Source organism: Gopherus evgoodei, chromosome 11 (assembly GCF_007399415.2).
Source record: "Gopherus evgoodei ecotype Sinaloan lineage chromosome 11, rGopEvg1_v1.p, whole genome shotgun sequence".
Classification (NCBI taxonomy): domain Eukaryota; kingdom Metazoa; phylum Chordata; order Testudines; family Testudinidae; genus Gopherus; species Gopherus evgoodei.
In genome coordinates this window covers 62,725,172-62,745,480 of record NC_044332.1, presented here as the reverse complement: position 1 = coordinate 62,745,480, position 20,309 = coordinate 62,725,172, and the positions used below count along the sequence as shown (strand labels likewise).

The window sequence follows — 20,309 nt, the reverse complement described above, 5'->3', positions numbered from 1 at the left end:
TTCTTTTTTCTAGCAGCATTTAAGGATTCTCCTTTAAGGTCCAAATTCTGTCCAGATGTAAAGCTTTTGGCTGATTTTGGCTCTGAGGTGAAACAAACATCAGGTAGAATGACACATTCATTCCTGCTTGTTTCTTTCTTTAAATACATCATCCAATTCCCAGGTAACAGACAGCTGCTGCCATGAAGACCAAGGCATACAATAGAGGTTTATGAATCATATAGACTCTTAGCTAAATAAAAGGAAACACATTCACAGCTAGCCCCTTTTTATTGCTAATTGTAATTCAAGTGCCAAGAGTGATTCCCCACTGCATAAGATTCAGCGCCTTAATTTCATAAAATCAAAGCACTCTAGCTATGAGAGCTACACTGTAACGTGTATGTTAAAAATGATTGAAATATTCTTGGTTAGAAGGATGTAACTTTTTTTCCTCCTCCCTAAAATAAGTCACCTACTTTTATTTATTTACAATTTTCCCCCACAAGAAGCATCATCTCATTTTAATGAGTCCTAGGGGACTGCATGCAAACACATATTCATGCAGCTACCAAACACATAGCATGAAAATCCTTTTACAAAAAACATTAGCTCATTAATTTACATACAGCAAACAGATTCATGAGGGAGAGCTTTTGATCTTTTCACTGCATGTTACAAAACAATGTTTAATTTTAACTGACCACGGCACATTTTAAACCACCTTTAAATATGACCTGCATTGTTACAAAATGACGAACTTGCATCTATTGATAAGATTTCTCCACCCTGAAACCGAGGTGCTGAATAATTTTGCTCAAACAATAACTTGATTTAGCATCTAAATATCCCTAATGTAAAGATAATGCATTTGTTAAATGCATTGAATTTGGTACATTTTATATTATGTTTCACCACCTAAATATACATTTCACAACACATAAAATTATTACATTAAATAATAATTCCAGAACACAAGATGTTTATGAAGTGATACCACATGCTGATTTAACAGAAGTTTTTTTTTTAATTTTACTAAAATAGCATTTTAAAATGTCACGTTTGAATTTCTCTGTTGTTGGGTTTGTTAACTGAAAAAAAATAAAACCCTATTGTCTGATTACAATGTTAAATCAAGGACCTGATCCAAAATCAATCAGAGTCCATGGAAAAACTCTCATTAACTAAGGAAAGCCCTTAAAGAACCATTTTCCCTCCAAATACTTCAGTGACCTTTTTTGATTTAACAAAATGCAAAAGGATCCTTAGAAGTACAGTACTTGAAAAATTACTGAAGCCAACTGCATTAGAGATTCATACCTATATGATTCATTGGAAAGAGCCACTGTAAAAAGTGCAATATTTCAGCAATATTATAAACAAACTAAAAAAATTATACTGAAACTTTTCCTGGAAATACTGGGGACAGTGAGACAGCTTCCTGGACTCTTTCTCCTTTAATCCTACTACAGGCCAATTTAGCTGGGAAATCTCTTCTCAAAATCTCCCTTGATTTTAAAGGTTCCAGCTCTGACCATTTTATCACAAACCTCATGACAGAGGGTGGGGGTCGCAGATTTTAAGTTTCTCTAGAGCTCCAAATTCCTGCCAAACTTTTGCATTTTGACCTTAGTCAAAATGGCTGATGTTTCCCATTACTTCCAATGGAACTAAAGCCACAAGCTGCCCTCTGTCAAGATGTCTACCAGTTTTACATATTATTAGTAGTATTTTATTATGTATTTGTATTATCGTTGCACCTAGGAGTCAGTCATGGATCAGCCTTTGGCCATGAAAGCAAGGCAGTAAAGATGGTCACCAGTTCCAATATTTTCCCCAGTATGACTGAAGCCCAGATGGATCTCAAGGAAGATAGTCACGCTCCTATACTCTATGGCTAGGGAACTGGAAAGGAATTGTGAAGAGAAACAGGAATATGGGCAGCCTGAGGAAGCCTAAGGAGATGCAGGGAAATGTGGAGCACAGGATGGGGACTGAGGAGGTGCAGGGGAATGTGGGGTGCAGACAGTAAAATTAGGACACTAGAAGAGGGAGAAGATGAGAATGAGAGGAAAATATAGGGGCAAGGTGAGGGGCAATAGATTGTGTAGGAGCATAGCGAGTGAATGCAAGTGAAGCACAAGTTGGGGCATGGAAGGAGACAGGAGAGTGATGAAGGAGAACAGAGAGGGATAAAATGGCAGCTTCCTACAACCAGGGGATAGGCAAGGGTAAGTGGAGTGCAGTGATGCCTGCATTTGTGCATGTGCATTTAAGGTTGAATTTTGAACCTGTAAAGATCACACACAGTTTAGAGGTTGGCAGTTTTCCCCAGATATTCAAATAAGAGGGCAGGTAAAAAACACAAACCAACCACTATTATTTTTTAAATTTCATGATTTGGGGGGAGAGCTGGCTCACGATTTTTGAATGCCTTATGTTGGCAGTGGTGGGATTTGCACCTTTGGGGGCACTATAGATTTAAGCACCACCTCATGGCTCATCAAAGCCCCTTGGAGAGCCTCTTGGTAGCTGCTGCACTAAGTGGGCTCAATCCCATCAGCAAACAGCAGCCTTTCTGTAGGAAGTAGGTTAGCAGAGACCCCAGCACTGACTGTCCCTCCTTGGAATCCCCTCATTGAACCCCTCCCTTTTTATCACTAATTTACTTCTTTGAGGATCTTCCCCTCCTCTCCCATTCCTCTAGTCTGCAGCCTCTGGGACATCTCATGGCTGATTCCCTAGCTCTGACTGCATCCTTGGGGATTCTCCCACCCCACTCTCTGGTGGAAAGCAGTTAGACTGGCTATATATCTGAGAATCTCCGTGAACTACTTAGGCTATCAGCCTCTCATCTGGAAAAGTGCTGTTTTGAGGCTGTGGTGGCATGGGGGAAGGCATAGGAAAGAGTGTATAGGGTGGGTCTTAGGAAGCTTCTGGGGCAGGCTGTTGGGGTAGTTACTGGAGGGGCTGAGGAGGAGGATTAAAGGGAAAGGTGCAGGGGGTATAGGGTGTGTACTAGAAGGGCTGCAGGGGTGATGAAAGCAAAAAAGAGTTGCAGGTGCATTGAGGGATGGGCCGGGATTATTAAAGAAAGGTAAGTGGCTGGATATCTGTAATGGGCGAGTCAGGATAGGTGTCGGGGCAATTATGATAATACGGGATGTCGGAGGGACCGCTAAGAGGCTGCAGGGGGCATATGGTGGCAGAACAAATGTGAGAGGGGCTTCAGGGAGCGACTGGGGGAGGGATACGCCTTAGGGAGAAATGTAGGGGAGCGATGGAGCACTGAAAGGGGGTAATGGGGGACAGCAGAGGTGCCCGTGGGGGTGATTTAGGAGAAAGTTACATTTGGGGAAGGTTGCAGTGGGGTGATTTAGGACGGGAGAGCTTATTATGGGGGCTGCGAGGAGTGATTTGGGGGAGGGACGCAGGGTGTGCTTTTTGGGGGGAGTGTTAGGGTTGCAGGGGTGTGTGCTGTAGGTGGGGGGCTGCCGGGGTGATTTCAGGGAGAATGTGGGGAGAGGGAGGCGAGGGTGTAGGGACGGAGCTCACCTCTGTCCTCCAGCCCTTCACTGAACTGTCCGCTTTCCCCGATCCGCAGCTGTTCTTCCTGCTGGTCCTGGGAGGGGTAGGGCGGGGTGGTCCCGGGGGGCTGCACGATGGTGGGGTCCGGGGTGCTGGCCGGGTCCATGTCTCGCGGAGTGGGAGAAGGCGGTAGGAGAGCGCGGCAGGGCAGCGAGGAGTGCGCGGAGCATCTAGCACGGGGGGAGGAGGAGACTGGGCTCAAACCATCAGAGGGATAGGGACAGACGGCAAACAAACTCCTCCAGCGGCTCCTCGCCAGCCCCTGGGCAGGTGGGGAACCAAAACAGCCTCCCGACTCCTCGGGGGAGGGGCGCAGTCTGATTGCAGTCCCCCCTCCCCCAACAGCTGGGGGGAGGGCTGCAATTAGAGGCCCCGCCCAGCCCCAGAGGGGAGTTCAGCTCAAGGGAGCTGCAGTGGGTGACCCCCCCCAGCTAGTGGGGGGAGGCTGTACTCAGAGCCCCCGCCAGGTCCCAGGCTGTATGGAGGGTGGACGGACACCCTAGGGGACGGGGTTCTTGCAGCCCAGGTACAGCAACACGTTGCTGGGGCGTCCCACGTGCGGCTGGGACTCGGCACCTCTCTGTGGCAGCGTTTTCTGGGGTGGCGCTGGAGAGGGGGAGGTAGGTGGTGGTGGTGGTGGTGGTGGTGGTCTCGGGGCTGGTCTAAGGCTGTAACGCCGGGCCTGCAGGAGTGAGGTGAGAGAGCCAGGCTCCCCTGCGTTATTCCCTAACTCAAGAGCCTGGATTCGAAGCTGCTACAGGAATTTGCTTCACTGCTCTTGGTTCCTGTTTCCTTGTTGTGATTTGGTTTGGGGGCAGGGGAGTTTAGGAGCTGCCGTTCTTGGGGGGAGGGGGGATCAAACTCAAGAGGATTTAGGTGATTTTTTTTACTAGCAAAATAAGGACCCACTGCTGAGGATTTCACAGCAACTGCTGCTAGCCAAGGAGGAAATAATCTGTACAACCGGCCCTTCCTCACCCCACATGCTCCCCTCCCCTACATCATCCCCTACAGCCCTCTATGCCCTCCCACAAAACCTCCACAAACTAACCTAGGCCCTGCCCTTCCTCACCTACATCATCCCCTACAGCCCCCCATGCCCTCCCACATAACCTCCACAAACTTACCTAGGCCCTGCCCTTCCTCACCCCATATGCTCCCCTCCTCTACATCATCCCCTACAGCCCTCTATGCCCTCCCACAAAACCTCCACAAACTAACCTAGGCCCTGCCCTTCCTCACCTACATCATCCCCTACAGCCCCCTATGCCTTCCCACATAACCTCCACAAACTTAACCTAGGCCCTGCCCTTCCTCACCCCACATGCTCCCCTCCATCATCCCTTACAGCCCCCCAGGGCTGTCCTTAGCCATAGACAGAACAGGCAGCTGCCTAGGGCACGGCTCTGCTGGGAGCCGGGACAGATGGAAAGCAGTGGAGCATGTAAGAGCAGGGCTTCTGGGTCCTAGAGAGAGCTGAATACAGCACAGTCTGAGGGAGGGGATTGGCTGCTGGGAAGGGGTGGGGGAAGGAACTCATCTGTGAGTGTGACTCTTTCCCCTGGCGTGAGGTGAGGCAGGCTCAGTGGCTCTGGCAGTATCCTTTGTTGTCCCCCATAACATCCATTCTGCCCCCTGCCCCATAGAGTATCCCCCTGGTTCTCTTCCCCCCCACGGAGCACCCTTCTCTCCCCCATCCCCTCCATCAGGGCTGGGTTGGGTGAGGTGCTAGGGGCAGGAGGGGAGGCTGGCTGGCTGCCTGCTGAGGAACGAAAGTGAAAACCAGGATTGGAAGGGTTGCACAGGACTGGGCTGGGGATAGCCAGGTAGTGTGTGAGAAAAATCAGGACAGGGGGTTGGGGTAGGGTGAGCAGATGTCCCACTTTTATAGGGCCAGTCCCAATTTTTGGGTCTTTTTCTTATGTAGGCTCCTATTCCTCCCCCAACCCCCGTCCTGATTTTTCACACTTGCTGTCTGATCAACTAGGTTGGGGTAATTGGTGCCTATATAAGACAAAGCCCCAAATATCAGGACTGGCCCTATCAAATCAGAACATCTGGATCAGGTCACCCTAGCTGGGGAGCGCATCTCTCCCCCAGGCTGGTAGCGATTCATCTGATCCGGGGGGAGCTGCATAGGGGAGGATGAGCTGCTGTGGCTCCATGGGTGCCCCATCCCTGAGATCAGATGCTGTGCTAACTTCACCATGGTCTGTTGGGCTGAAGGTGGTGGCCATTGGCATGTGATCGGACCTGAGGGTTTGCTGCTGCTGTTGCCACTCTGCACCCCAAGAGGTGGATTTTGAGGTCCTGCAGATTTCCACCTATCTCCTCCTCTACTGCAGTTGTTGGACCAGCAGGCTAGAGGGTGAGCCAAGCATGAAAGCAGTACTGTGTTGCCATTTAGATTGTCATTTAACAAATTTGTTTGCCAAAAATGCTTGCTAACAATCCTGAATTCACTTTCAATATTTTTTTAATCAATATCTTAGCCAAAAACAGAAAATTAAGTTGTTGACAATTATTTGTGACAAGTTTGGTATGGGGAAGGGAGTAGGCCAGTTTTCATTAGAGAAACAAAAAATGTTGACTGACTTTCCTATAGCCCTGTTACTGCTAAATAGAGCCCTCCAACAACTGTAACATGCTCATCTCCTTACTAGTGTATAGAGCAAGGTTCGGCAACCTACAGCACATGTGCCAAAGGTGGCATGCGAGCTGATTTTTGATGGCACGCAGTGGCAGGCTGAGTGGCTCAGCCCGCCACTGCTCTGGAGTTCTGGCTGCTGCCCCATTGCCACCTGGGGTCTGGCCGCCAGCCCCACTCAGCACCCGCTGCTGGTCTGGGGACCCCAAGGAACCCCAGGCTGGCAGCGGGCTGAGCAGGCCAGCGGCTGAGACCTTGTCTGAGCCATTCAACCTGCTGTCAGCCTGGGGTTCCATTCACTCAGCTGGCAGCGGGCTGAGCGGGACTAAATTCAACGAAATAGGAAAACAAGAGAACTAATGACAAAGTGCAAGAACGTAGAGGAGCGATCCCCAAACTTTTTCGTCTGGCAGGCACCAGACGAAGGACTGTGGTGGCGGACAAGCCTCTGCCGAAATGCTGCCAAAATTCGGCGGCATTTCAGCGGTGACACCTCTGGATGACGCTGCTTGTTGGTGGCAAGCAGTGTTATCCAGAGGCGTCGGCGCCGAAATGCGCCGAATTTCAGCGGCTTTTTGGCAGATGCTCGTCCTCCAGCCAGTACACGGGTGCATTGAGAGGCCCCTGCGGGCGCCATGGTGGGAACCCCTGACCTAGAGAGCCTGCTGAAGCATGGTGATCATTTTGATTTAAATGGACTTGAACTGTACGAAGAATTGAGTTGTTGCCACAGGCAAAATCGATGATGCACATTGTACAGTTTATTCATACTAGCAAACTTGTTGACATATATCCTAATGTGTACATTGCCACTCGTATTCTACTGACAATTCCTGTAACAGTAGCATCAGGAGAACGGAGTTTCTCAAAACTAAAGCTCATTAAAAACTATCTCTGCTCTACAAGGAGTCAGGAACATGTGACTGGTCTTGCTATTCTTGCAATCGAACAAGACATCACTTTGTCTTTGTCATACGATGACATTATTACTGACTTTGCAGCCAAAAAAGCCAGAAAGATTGCTTTTAATTAAAAACTAATCATTGTTTTAATACGTCTTCATATAAATTTCCAATACAATGTTGACAAATTTAAAAAATTATATTTGCATTATTTGCATCATTTTGTCAAATCAGAATTTTTCCCATAGTGCTACTTCTTTAGTGCTAGTCCATCAGCATTACAGTGTGCTTAATTAAGTTAAACTGGTTTTAATAACATGCATGTGGCAAGATTTCCAATACTGTAAGCTTATGTTTGTGTTGCTAAGAGCAAGACAGGCACAGGGGCACCAGTTTAATAATCCCACCTAGGGCACCATAAATCCTAAGGACGGCCCTGAAGCCCCCATGCCCTCCCACATAGCCTCCACAAACTTACCTACACCCTGCCTTTCCTCACCTCATATGCTCCCCTCCCCTACATCATCCCCTACAGCCCCCCATGCCCTCCCACATAACCTCCACAAACTTACCTACACCCTGCCCTTCCTCACCCCACATGCTCCCCTCACCTAAATCATCCCCTACAGCCCCCTATGCCCTTCCGCATAACTTCCACAAACTTCATCGCCCTGTGAAGTTTCCTTAACATGTACTTCAGGAGAAGAGTTATTCAATAACTGTCGGAAACTGCAGTCTTTTCTTATCCAGGGCAGAAGCTAACACTTCTTTCATTTTCAAAGCACACTAGTGAAGAAGAGAAGGGTTACTATTCCCATTGTAGGTAATGGAAAACTGAGGCACAGAGAGGTTAGTGCCCACAGTTTCAAAAAATCTCCACTGCTTTTAGGTACCTCACTTTTTAGGTCTCTAATGGGAGAGAGCTGGGGCAGGATCCCAAAATCAAATCTACCATTCATGAATGGGAGGGCATGGTGTGCATGTATATAAATTTTGCCCTAAAAGACTTCCCCAAAGACACATGGCAAGTCAGAGGAGAATTAATTAGAATTTAACACTTTCTGGTCCCTAGGTTGTGCTCAGTCCACTAGTCTAACACATCCAAGGCTTCAGAGGAATACAAGAAATACTGTCTTTTAAAAACCTCCAAGGCATGGGAGGGAAAATAAACACTGCCAAAAACCAATAACTTGGTCATAGCTATTCTGTTTTACTTTCCTGATTGTTAGCAATGACTAAATAGAGATTTGTACCCAAATAGCATTTTCCTTCATCAGTGCTGGTAATAATCAAATGTGGTGAATATGGAAAGGCAAGCGAGAGTTTGCACAAACACACAGGTTATATTTTAAGCTACCAGAATCTAGGGGAGGTGTTTCATGCTTACTATAGTCAGCATTTTCATTAGAAAGAGAAGTTCTTTCTAATGGTTTAATAGGACCTGTTTGGAAATGTTTACTGAAATATGAATATCCAAATAGCCTAAATGTATATTATATCTCTTAATCCTGGGTGCTAATCCTCAAGATGTATTTAACTGTACTTTAAAACATAAATTAATTAAATAGGAAAACTACATTTCAATAAAAATTAAGGGTTGTGATGCAAGCTGATATTTTTAAACTTTCATAGAAGCCTATGAAATGCCATTATTTAGCGGAGTTACTTAATTGGTGCTTTTGCAGTGTTGTGGGGTAGGAGGTTACATTAGGAGGCTGTGGAGAGAGGGCTTGGTGTTCTTGGTTGTCCAAGCATGTTGTTCCCTTGCTCCTGCATCCTCCCTAAGCAAGGTCCTGTATCCTTTCACCTTAATCCCCTTTTCATCCTTACTCCCTTGCAGTGTTTATGAACCCAGTGCTCTTTCTCCAGTTGTGAGCTCTATATTAATATGCAACACCACAAGGCCCTATGTATGTTGTTTTTCTCATCAAATGGGTATTTAAGATAAAATACACCACTACCTCAATATAACGCCACCCGATATAACATGAATTTGGATATAATGTGGTAAAGCAATTGCTCTGGGGGCGGGGGTGTCCTCACACTCTGGTGGATCAAAGCAAGTTCAATATAACATGGTTTCACCTATAACACAGTAAGATTTTTTGGCTCCCAAGGACAGCGTTATATCAAGGTAGAGGTGTAGTAACATTTTAATTATTTGAGTTAAAAGATATTCTTATATAAAATAGTCTGAGATATTTTTCTAAACAAATTCAAACAAATCCATACAATGAAAGTAGGTTATTTTTAGAGACTATGTATGCGTACTTCTCAACACTGGAACCTGCTAATGTGAGACACAAACCATCGACACATACAATGAATGACCAAAATGTAGAACACTTACATTTTGTAACATCACACCATAAGTAGTAGATCATAATGCTTGTTTTTCATTAAAATCTGTTGTTAAGGTTTCTCAGTTCTGCAATTTGCTGAAGGTGAGCAGCAGAGGGTTCGGGGAGACACCCTGCCCAGGCTGCTTAAGCCTTGGCCAGGGTGGAGAGAGGATCCCAATACGGGCTTCTTGTGGGTCATCAGGAGAGGGGGATTTGAGGAAGGAGTGGTGGTCCTGGCTCAGCTGCCCCCAATTCAATTTATGCCCCTCCAATTCAAATAATGCTCAGCAGTACAACTTCTGCAGCTCCCCCTTCCCTCCCCAGGACAATTATTTCAGGATCTCCTCCCTACTTCCCTAGTACAATTAATATAGGCTTTCCCTATCTGCTTGGCTCCACCTCCACTACTCCTTCTCCATCAGCAGCTCTGGGTCCTCTGCTCCTCTCTTCCTATCCTGTGAAGGGAAGGGCACAGGTGCCTGAGAAAGGTGTATGATGGTGTTTGGTTCGGGGATGACAGGCCAGCAGCCTGAGCAGACACCATTGTTGCAAGGAAGGGAGCAGAGTTAGCTAGAGCTGCTGGCCCCTTTCTGTTCTTTCCCTTGCTATAGTCTATATGATGGTTTAGGTTAAAAAATAAGTAGAAGTTAGGTTTTGGGCCTAAGTTAGCCTAAGTAGAGAGGAGTACAGGAAATGGAAGTTGCTGTTGTGAGAAACATCAAAGATACATTGGAGACAAAGTGTTATGGGAAAGTAAGAGTTAGCAAGGACTTGTCCCAGGGTTATGTTACTGTTATGTTTTGGTGTTTACTGGTTTAAGCAAGGTTTGTAATAAATGTTTTTTGAGAATTATGAATGTTTTAGTAAATTGTATATATTGAAGGACATTGGTGCAGAAGTTAATTTAAATAATGTGTAATGTAAAGAGCCAATAAGAAGATGGTAGAAATATAATTATGGTAAAGGGCAGTTTGATATTAATTTGTATTATAATGGAATATAAGAGGAATAATTTTGCTAAATTGTGAGAGAGTTCCAATTAACATATAAAGGGTACCATTAGGTTCCAGGATTACAAGGCTGTACAGGCAGTCCTTGGACTTATGACACAATTGGTTCCTGAAAATTGCATCATAGGTCAAAACATGGTAACTCAAAACCGCAATCCATTCCACTGTGGGACCAAACTTTGTAAAGTTGAAACCAATTGTTGTAAATTGAATGAGTGTGTCAATTCGGAAGCATCATAAGTTTAAAATCGTTGAAAGTCGAACATCGTAAAGTCGAGGACTGCCTGTACTTCACTCTGTTGTCACTGGACTGATCACCCGTTGATCCAGGACTGACCTTACCATAAGGTGAACTGAGCCGGCCGCCTCAAATGCCAGCTAGGGGGGTGGGGAGGGGGTGCCAGTAGGACCCAGAGTGTAGAAGATTGTGTCTGCTGCTGGTGCATATGTATTCTCTCTGCTCTAGATGCACAGAGATGGTGAAGTGCTGTGCTGGAGGAAGGACCTAACAGGCAGGCGGGAGAAAAGGTGAGAGGGAATAACAGAAAGCAGCAGGAGCTGCAGAGAGAGAGAGGAGGAGGAGCACCCCAAGGAGCCTAGACCTCTCTAGCACCCCCAGGAGTCTGGACTGATTAACACCAGCTTCTGAAGGAGCTTCCTGTTTCCTGCTGCTTCCCCAAACCCACTTGAGGAGAACAGGAAGTCAACTGAAGTAGTAGGAGCCAGTTAGGCCCTTAAGACGCTGATATCTTCCCTCACTCAGGCCCTGTTACCAGCCTGCTTATTTGTCCCCTTCAACTGAGTGTTGAGAACCACTATAGCTGGCACAGAACAGCAATCATGAGTGAAAGAAGCAAACGCCCTTCTTTCTTCAGAAAAAAAAAAGCAAAGGAAGCTTTTCTATCAAAGAAGGAAGGAGCTCTCCTGAGATACATAGACACAAATGTTCATGGTGAGCCTTCCGGCCCCAGTGAGAATGTGCGTGGTGAGGAGATGCCTGATCTTCCAGTTAGTCAGAGTGCAGGTGACCTGGCAGCTACTGCAGCATCCATATATCCATCTCAAATGGATGTACATTTCTGAAGAAAAGTGTAGATCAGAGAAGAGTGCGGTGGACATGCAAGAAACAGCTGCTGCTGAGTCTAGTTCCTTAAGTCTAGATGATCCAGGACTGTGGACCCACTTGAGCAGTAGCCTGAAGGACTTCCTTGTACTGCATGGGCCACATCGAGTGAAAAACTTCATGTTCCCCAAAGACAATGAAAATAGAAGTTTTTATCCAACACATTACTGGTGTGAAATTCCCAATAGTGACAAAGTAGAGAGCTGCCATGGCTTATGTACTCAAAAAACCCAGAATGCTGCATACTGTTTTTGTTGCAAACTCTTCCAGTCTAATGTTCCAGCCACATTTGGTTCTACAGAAACAAAGGCCTGGAAAAATCTAGCTAGAAATCTGGCATTCCATGAGAAGGCAGCAAATCACCAGAGAGCATTCCACAGGTGGAAAAAGCTTAAGATGAGAGTAAGGTTAAAGGCCTCCATAGATGAATCAGCTTCAAGAAAAGATTGCATCAGAGTCTCTTTACTGGCAAAATGTTCTGAAAAGACTCATTGCCGTTGTGACAGTGCTTGCTACCCAAGAATTGATCCACCAATTCATCTAGCACTGCATGGCACTTCAGATCAGCTGTATGTGCCAAACAATGGAAACTTCCTTAAAATTGTGGAGCTGATGGCTGAGTTTGATGCTGTACTCCAGGAGCATCTAAGAAGTGTCACCACCGAAGAAATGTACACACACCACTACCTTGGAAAAACAATTCAAAATGAGATCATACAGTTACTGGCAACAAAAGTCAAACAGAAGATTATGGCAGATCTGAAGTCAGCAGGATATTACTCTGTTATTCTGGGCTGCACACCTGACATAAACTCTTAGACTTAAGGTCAGAAGGGACCATTATGATCATCTGGTCTTACCTCCTGCACAATGCAGGCCACAGAATCTCACCCACCCACTTCTGTAAGAAACCCTAACCTATGTCTGAGTTATTGAAGTCTTCAAATAATGGTTTAAAGACCTCAAGGTGCAGAGAATCCTCCAGCAAGTGACCCGTGCCTCACGCTGCAGAGGAAGGCGAAAAACCTCCAGGGCCTCTGCCAATCTTCTCTGGAGGAAAATTCCTTCCTGATCCCAAATATGGTGATCAGTTAAACCCTGAGCATGTGGGCAAAACTCACCAGCCAGCACCCAGGAGAGAATTCTCTGTAGTAACTCAGATCCAAACCCATCTAACATCCTAGCACAGACCATTGGGCATATTTACCTGCTAATAATCAAAGATCAATTAATTGCCAAAATTAGGCTAACCCATCATACCATCCCCTCCATAAACTTATCAAGCTTAGTCTTTAAGCTAGATGTCTTTTGCCCTCACTACTCCCCTTGGAAGGCTGTTCCAGAACTTCACTCCTCTAATGGTTAGAAACCTTCGTCTAATTTCAAGTCTAAACTTCCTAGTGTCCAGTTTATTTCCATTTGTTCTTGTGTCCACATTGGTACTAAGCTTAAATAATTCCTCTCCCTCCCTGATATTTATCCCTCTGATATATTTATAAAGAGCAATCATATCTCCCCTCAGTCTTCTTTTGGTTAGGCTAAACAAGCCAAGCTCTTTGAGTCTCCTTTCATAAGACAGTTTTTCCATTCCATCAGCCATACGGAACAAATGACTTTAATGGTGCGTTTTGTAACAACAACAGAACCTAGTGAAAATGTCCGTGCAATGGTGACTGTCAGAGAGCATTTTCTGTAATTTATTGATACTGATGATACTACAGGAGCTGGTATGACAAATGTGCTCCTTAAAAAGCTGGAAGATATGGGAATTGCAATAGCTGACATGAGAGGTCAGGGCTACCATAATGGTGCCAACATGAGAGGAAAGAACAGAGGAATGCAGACACGGATCCGAGAGTTAAACCCCCTAGCTTTTTTTGTCCCCTGCAGTTCTCGTTCACTGAACTTGGTGGTCAGTGACGCAGCATCAGCTTCTAGTGAGGCTGCTGAATTTTTTAATATAATTCAAAGCATCTATCTAGTTTTCTTTGCATCAACTCACTGATGGCAAATTTTGAAGCAACGTCTGGGAACATCCTCTCTGACACTGAAACCACTGAGTGCCACACGATGGGAAAATCGAGTGGAGGCGATAAAGCCTATCAAACACCAAATTGGGAAGCTAGATGGTGCCATGGTTGCCATTATGGAGGATAATGCTATGACAGGAACTGTTCGTGGGAGAACAGTGGCAGACGGAAATGGAATCACCAGAAACATACATAACTTCAAATTTCTATGTGACTTAGTGTTGTGGCATGACATACCGTTTGAAATAAATGTTCTAAGCAAGAGACTCCAAGGTGTTGACCTTGATATATCTGGAGCAATGGAACAACTGGACAAAGCAAAATCATACCTACAGTCTTACCGGTCAGATGAGGGATTTAAAACGTTCTGAAGAGTGCACAGAAGGTGGGAGAGGAACTTCGCACTGAAGCTATTTTCCCAGCCATTCAAGAATACAAGAGTCACTGAAGAAGAAGACGATATTTTGATTACGAGGCACAGGATAATCCCATAAGAGACCCCAAACAATTCTAAGTTGAATTCTTTAACCAGGTGCTAGATTGTGCAATACAGTCAGTTGAAGAAGTTTCATGCAGCACAAGGAACACAGCAGTATATTTGGGATGTTGGATGATATTCCAAAAATCCTCACTAAACCTGAAGAAGACCTATACCAGCAATGCAGGGCACTAGAGACAGTGTTGACACATGATGACATGCGCAATATTGATGTGAGTGATTTAGGTGATGAACTGAAAGCCCTTTCAAGATACATTTCAGCGGGATCAACTCCAAAGGCTGTTTTGGAATATATGTGCACAAATAAGATGACCACCCTCTTTCCAAATGCTTTTGTTGCTCTGCTCATACTTCTAACATTTCCTGTAACAGTTGCCAGTGGAGAATGCAGCTTCTCCAAGCTGAATATGATAAAAACACATCTACACTCCACAGTGACACAGGAGAGGCTGCTCGCCCTTGCAACCATCTCAATAGAGTATGAGCTGGCCCAGACTGTGGACCTTCAGGTGGAACAGGAAGAAGGCAGAATTGAGACCTTTAAAAGTTTTGGCCCAAGCGAGGGGCAGGGGGGGCGTCATTTGAGCTTCCCATCTCAGGTGCCAAAATGTTGTGGGCTGGCCCTGCATTGATCCACCAATTCATCTTGAGTGTGAGTGTAACAGTAGCATTTATGTAAGTAGTAACTGCCTGCCTGTTTGCTTAACTACTCATTTTTCTTTTAATAAGGTCTGGTTATATCATTCAAAGTGTCACCCAGAGGTCCTATACTAAATACATTTTCTAGAGGCTCGAACCTAAAAACTAAGTTGGGGTGTTTTGTTTTTTGTTTTTGTTTTTTTGCACCTTTACTCGTAACAACAGAATATTAATTGGGACCATTCCAACAAAAAGGTTACACTGCCCATTGTGAAAAATGGTGTTGGCTCAGACTTTCTTCCTCTTTCTAGCCTCCCCTATCCACAATCTATCAGTAGCTCTTCTTTTCTTCACGGGCCTCTATGCTCCTGGGAAGATGGGGCAGGGTGCCCCGAGCTGGCCAAGAAGGGTGTCCTCCTCCTGGTGCTGCCTGAGAGCACACAAATGAGCTCCAGATCAAGTGTACTGTTCAATGTAGTATGTCTGAAAGTATGTGTGTAATATTTCTTCCATTCTTAGCCTTTCAGGTGGCTATTTAACTTCCATCTTTTTGCCTGTGCTGTAGATGTCATTAAGGTTCCTCCATCTCTCCTTATCCCCTCCATAAACCAATTAGTTTATCAATTTTGTTTTGTACTTGGGGTTGGGGGGAGAGTCAGTAGGAAGCAGTTTCCCAAACTCCATATTGAAGGATTTTTAATATAAACAGAGAGACAAATAAGACTATAAGCCACTACTCTCTCCCTGCAGGTCCCCTTCCCAAGATGCAATATTGCTTTGACATCTACAAGAAATCAGACTAATAGTGATGGCTAAGTACTTAAGGACACCCATCTAATGTAAAATAAAAACACTTTGCAGATGATTTGGACCCCTCAAGAACCATGAACTGTACAATACCTACCTACATAACCAGTATCTTCAGTATCCTCATCCTCCTTCCCTACTTCCCTTCCTTTGGCTAGTAGCCCTCAATTGCCATTGCTTGTTTCACATTAAGCTGTACCTTCCTCAGGGCAGGGGTGTTGACTTCCTGTGTTTGTACTGCACAATGAGTCTCTGCTCTTAGGGGTGGGCTGTAGGAGCAGGAAACTGACGATGGTATGAAAATTTTATTTTAAATGGCTCTCTTGCCTTGATATTTTGCCACTGCACTTCCTACCCTGGGCTCAAGGGCTGGAGGGGGAGGGGTTGTGATCTATTTTGTATTTACCAAAGCAAAATCCAAAACATAAAGAAGCACCACAATTAAATTCCTCTCCTCAAACAAGGCATCTAATTTAAATCATTGTGTATCGAAGCCAGCCATTAGGAAACAGAGCCTGACCCATCACTATGATTGGGAGCTATTTCCCAAATGGCTGAGCCATTACAAACATTGACTCTATCTCCCCATGTAATTATTCTCACACTTCTTATCAAACTGTCTGTACTGGGCTATTCTGATCATCACTTCAAAAGTTTTTTCTCTTACTTAATTGGCCTCTCAGAGTTGGTAAGACAACTCTCACCTTTTAATGCTCTCTGTATGTGTATAAATATCTCCTCACTATATGTTCCATTCTATGCATCCAAAGAAGTGGGCTGTAGCCCATGAAAGCTTATGCTCAAATAAATTTGTTAGTCTCTAAAGTGCCACAAGTAGTCCTGTTCTATTCCCAAACCATCAGCACCCCTTATTTCTCTTGGCATTTCAAGGGCATCATCTCCTACAGCCCATGGAGGCAGTGTGTTTCAGTGGACAGGGCTTAGATCAGGGAGCTTATGATACCTGGGTTCTGTTCTCAGGTTGGCTGTTTGATTTCTGTGAGACCCCATGTGCAGGGACTGCAAGTTCTTCAGCAAATGGAAAAGGCTTAATAAACAAGGGAAGACTTTTTCCCTACTAGCTGTATTATTTACAGGGCTTGTATCTTGGTCCTCAAATATTCTTGCTATTTTCCCCCATCTTTGCTGGCCATAAAGCAGGAGAATCCAAAAATAATCACAATAAATGACCGAGAAGCAGCCTCCATAAATACTTGCCAGATAGACTTTTGGATGGCTTCTCTCTGCGAGTGCTGAGAGATTCAAACACACTGTGACTAGAATGCAGAATGTTTCTTAATAGAATCTTTGTTCACAGCTCGGCTTGTCTATGATCTGAATGATATTTTGGTGTCCACAGCAAGGTGATTTCAAACAGTGAAAGGTCACTTAGGTCCTAGCACAATAGCAACAGTGGCTGAAGATAAATTCTCTTTTTCTATTTAGCTGGATTGTTTTGTCATCTGCATGGGTCCAGGTTTTCTGTGATTTTTTTTTTTGGGTAGTACTACTTTCTTTCTTTTTAATCCACCCCTTGAGTTCACTGAAAGGACAAAAAAGTCTGTCAGTTTCTAACTCTTTTTCACTCAGGGCCCAATCCAGCTCCCACTGAAGTCAATGGGAAGATTCTCATTGATTTTGATGGAAGTTGGATCAGGCCCATCATTCCTGTTCTTCCTAGAAGTAGACATTTTCCCTAAGAGTGTGAGTAATCTTTTGGCTGTAGAGTGGCCTATATCTCTGAGTTACAGACTCTCTGTTTCAGTTAGTGTGTGTTCCCATAAATAGTACTGGTACAGAAGGAGAAGAAAGAGTGGAAGCACTTGAGCACTCCTGGTTTTTAATGTAAATGGTTACAGGTAGAACCAAGAGTGTGAATAGCAAAACATGTGCTGGTCCTTCTGTGTGACAATGATCACTACAGAAGTATAGAATGTTTATTGTTCTACTTCACTCTAAATGCAGTTGAACTATATCCATCTTAACTGTAAACAAGTCCCAGAGTAGCCTTATATATTATGCTTGTTCAGGGTTAAAGAATTGCATCTATTCTAGATTTACAATAATTCCCTTTTCTTTTTAACACAAGTGATTGAACACTTCTGTAGGAATTAGTAGAGTACAATGCTGCATTCAGAGATTCCTGAGAGTGAAGTTTGTTTGGCTTTTACTGGTGTTACCTAATAAATGCTCCACATTGCTCTATATCCTGAGTGCAGCATGAGACCACACTTAGGAAAAGTTAAGAGTACTCTATGAAGAAAGTGGGTGGACTGGTTCAGCAGTAACAATTTAATTGTGTTTTAAGAAGCAGCTGTAAAGGCCATACTGTTTTCGTTCAGCCATGTCTGTGTGCAAGGCCATGTCTCATGCATCTCCTAAACTAAGAAAAACTGCTTATTTCTGGTATCTATGCATCCTATTTCTCTAAGGCATTGTTTTGCAGTATGCTAGTACAAGCACTGTTGCTTTATTCCTTTGCTTCTGTTAAATGGCTCCAGCCTGACATTCAAAGGAGAGTGTTCACTTGTTATTTACATCAATCTGTCTCTGTCCTCAGTCTACAACAGCACGTAATAGTAGCCCATTCAATCTTGGAAGATATGTCTGAAGCAAAAACTGTCAGTCCCAATAGACAGGAAGGAAACCATCCTGCAAAAATCACCACCACCACCACAACTGGCACTAATTGCTACTCCTGTTGTCATGCTCAGCAAACAGGCTGAGGATTGAATGGGCCACAGGATTGGGAACAGTGTGAGGAAGTTTGCATTGTTGATGCTTATGCTGTTCCTGTTCTGTGGATAAGTAAAAGAAACTGAGGTTGAGATTTTGAAATCTGTCTTGAGTAGTTAGCTATCACTTTTCTATTAAAATTAATTGAAGAAATGTATCTAAATCCCTTTGCCTGATTCAGTCTCTTAGGCCTGTCAGTCTGGCATTTTTCACCAGTTTAAATTTAAATTAAATTTCACCAAATTTAAAAATTAAATTAAAAGAATATTACAACACAGCTATTAATCCCAGAAGCTGCAAAACAGATTTGTTAAATTATCCATTAAGGTTTCTGTGTCTAGGTTAAGTTACTTGTTTCCTCCTGTATTGGTGTTGTCTTCAATATATTTAAGGCCGAAAAATTCTTTTCTCTTTGGCGTTTTTTTAATCTTTGCAAATAAATACAAAACAAGGGCATGTAGTAAAGAAGTAATTGTGGAGTAAAATGGAACAAGTGTGTTATCCTTGGGATATGAAATGTCACCTATAACATGCACATCTTGAACTAATGACCCTAATAGCATGTAGCACACAGTGACCTCTGTAAAATTGAGGGCAAATAATATCAGCTACCCGCTCGTTCTCCCTCTGTATGATATTGATGCTGCTTCATGCAAATAAAAAACACCTAGCAAGTGCGAGCCCCAAGTATTGATAAATGCCACTGTACCAATGAAGGAAGAATAAAAACGCAAAGTGCTATCATCAAAAGAGCAGAGATCTAATGAATATGGGGAAGTGGTTGTTATGTTTGTTTTGGTTTGGGGTTTTTCTGAGTTTGGGTGTTTAGAAAGTTTATTTAGGAAGCTTTAATGGGTTTACAAGTCATTGCCATGTAATGCTCAAAAATAAAATATTAATCACTACAACACTGAGCTTATTAAACATTTTGTTTAAAGAAACATTATGTGGTAATATGGTAATCAAATCTCTCTTTAGCAGGAAGTTACCATATTACAGAGTGACCCTCTTTCCACCACCAGGATTTGTTGCTTCTTATGATTTTATTAAGCTGAGTGAAACTACTGGCTCCACTCATATTTATCAAACCAAGTGTGTCTGAAGGGATAAGCTCAGACTTGCAGATGGAAGCAGGACCAAAGAATTCTGAGGAGAGACTGCTAGGTGAGGAAAGTGGACGGTGGAAGCATGTGACTAAAAGAACTAGGCAGAGGAAAAGATGGGCCAGTGAAGGAAGAATAGAACTCAGGAACAGGTTTGCAGAGTTGGAAAATGAAGAAGGGGCACAGCAGGTGGTCGCTGAAGGAGAGAGGGCAAGGAAAAAGAGAAGAGCTGTTAGTCCTACAGGAAGAGGGGAGGAGTCAACGGAGGCAACACCAAATATGAGCCCCAGGAGGATTGCAAGGGTGAATGGGAATCGAGAGGACTTGCAGCCAGTGGGTGCAGGGGATAGACCGGAGAATCACACTGTCACCAGGAAAAGGCAGGTCTACGTGCCTGGGGACTCCTTACTGAGAAGAATAGACAGGCCTGTAACTAGAGCTGATCCAGAGAACAGAAGGGTGTGCTGTCTGCCGGGTGCTAAGATACAGGATATGGACCTGAGGCTGAAAAGGATCCTAACGGGAGCGGGAAAGAATCCGTTGATTGTCCTTCATGTGGGAATGAATGATACGGCTAGATTATTGCTCAAACGTATCAAGGGAGACTATGCCAGACTGGGGAAGACGCTTAAGGAAATCGAGGTTCAGGTGATCTTCAGTGGGATTCTGCCGGTTCCTAGAGAAAGACAACAAAGGTGTGACAAGATTATGGCGATCAACAGATGGCTCAGGCAGTGGTGCTATAAGGAGGGCTTTGGGATGTACGGCCACTGGGAAGCATTTATGAACAGAAGACAGTTCTCTCGGGATGGACTTCACCTGAGTAAGGAGGGAAATAGACTTCTAGGATGGAGGCTCGCCGAACTGATTAAGAGAGCTTTAAACTAGGAATTTGGGGGAGATG

At 44.3% G+C, this 20,309-nt stretch overlaps 2 protein-coding genes across 6 annotated transcripts in view; one reads left to right on the top strand and one right to left on the bottom strand.

The window, feature by feature from the left end:
* The window catches only part of TMEM163 (transmembrane protein 163), a 171,518-nt gene extending 167,640 nt beyond the window's left edge, over window positions 1–3,878 (bottom strand). Inside the window, exon 1 of the mRNA XM_030580880.1 lies at window positions 3,535–3,878. Coding sequence (XP_030436740.1) covers window positions 3,535–3,673 — 139 coding nt within the window. The 5' untranslated portion in view covers window positions 3,674–3,878. The remainder of the gene's footprint in view (window positions 1–3,534) is intronic.
* ACMSD (aminocarboxymuconate semialdehyde decarboxylase) overlaps window positions 3,007–20,309 on the top strand; it is a 92,272-nt gene continuing 74,969 nt past the window's right edge. For 4 of the 5 annotated variants that reach the window (XM_030580877.1, XM_030580879.1, XM_030580874.1 and 1 more), the window contains exon 1: window positions 3,008–3,076. The gene's annotated coding sequence lies outside the window, so the exon portion shown is untranslated. Of the gene's footprint in view, window positions 3,077–20,309 lie in introns of all 5 variants that reach the window. The other variant, XM_030580875.1, reaches the window with a different exon arrangement.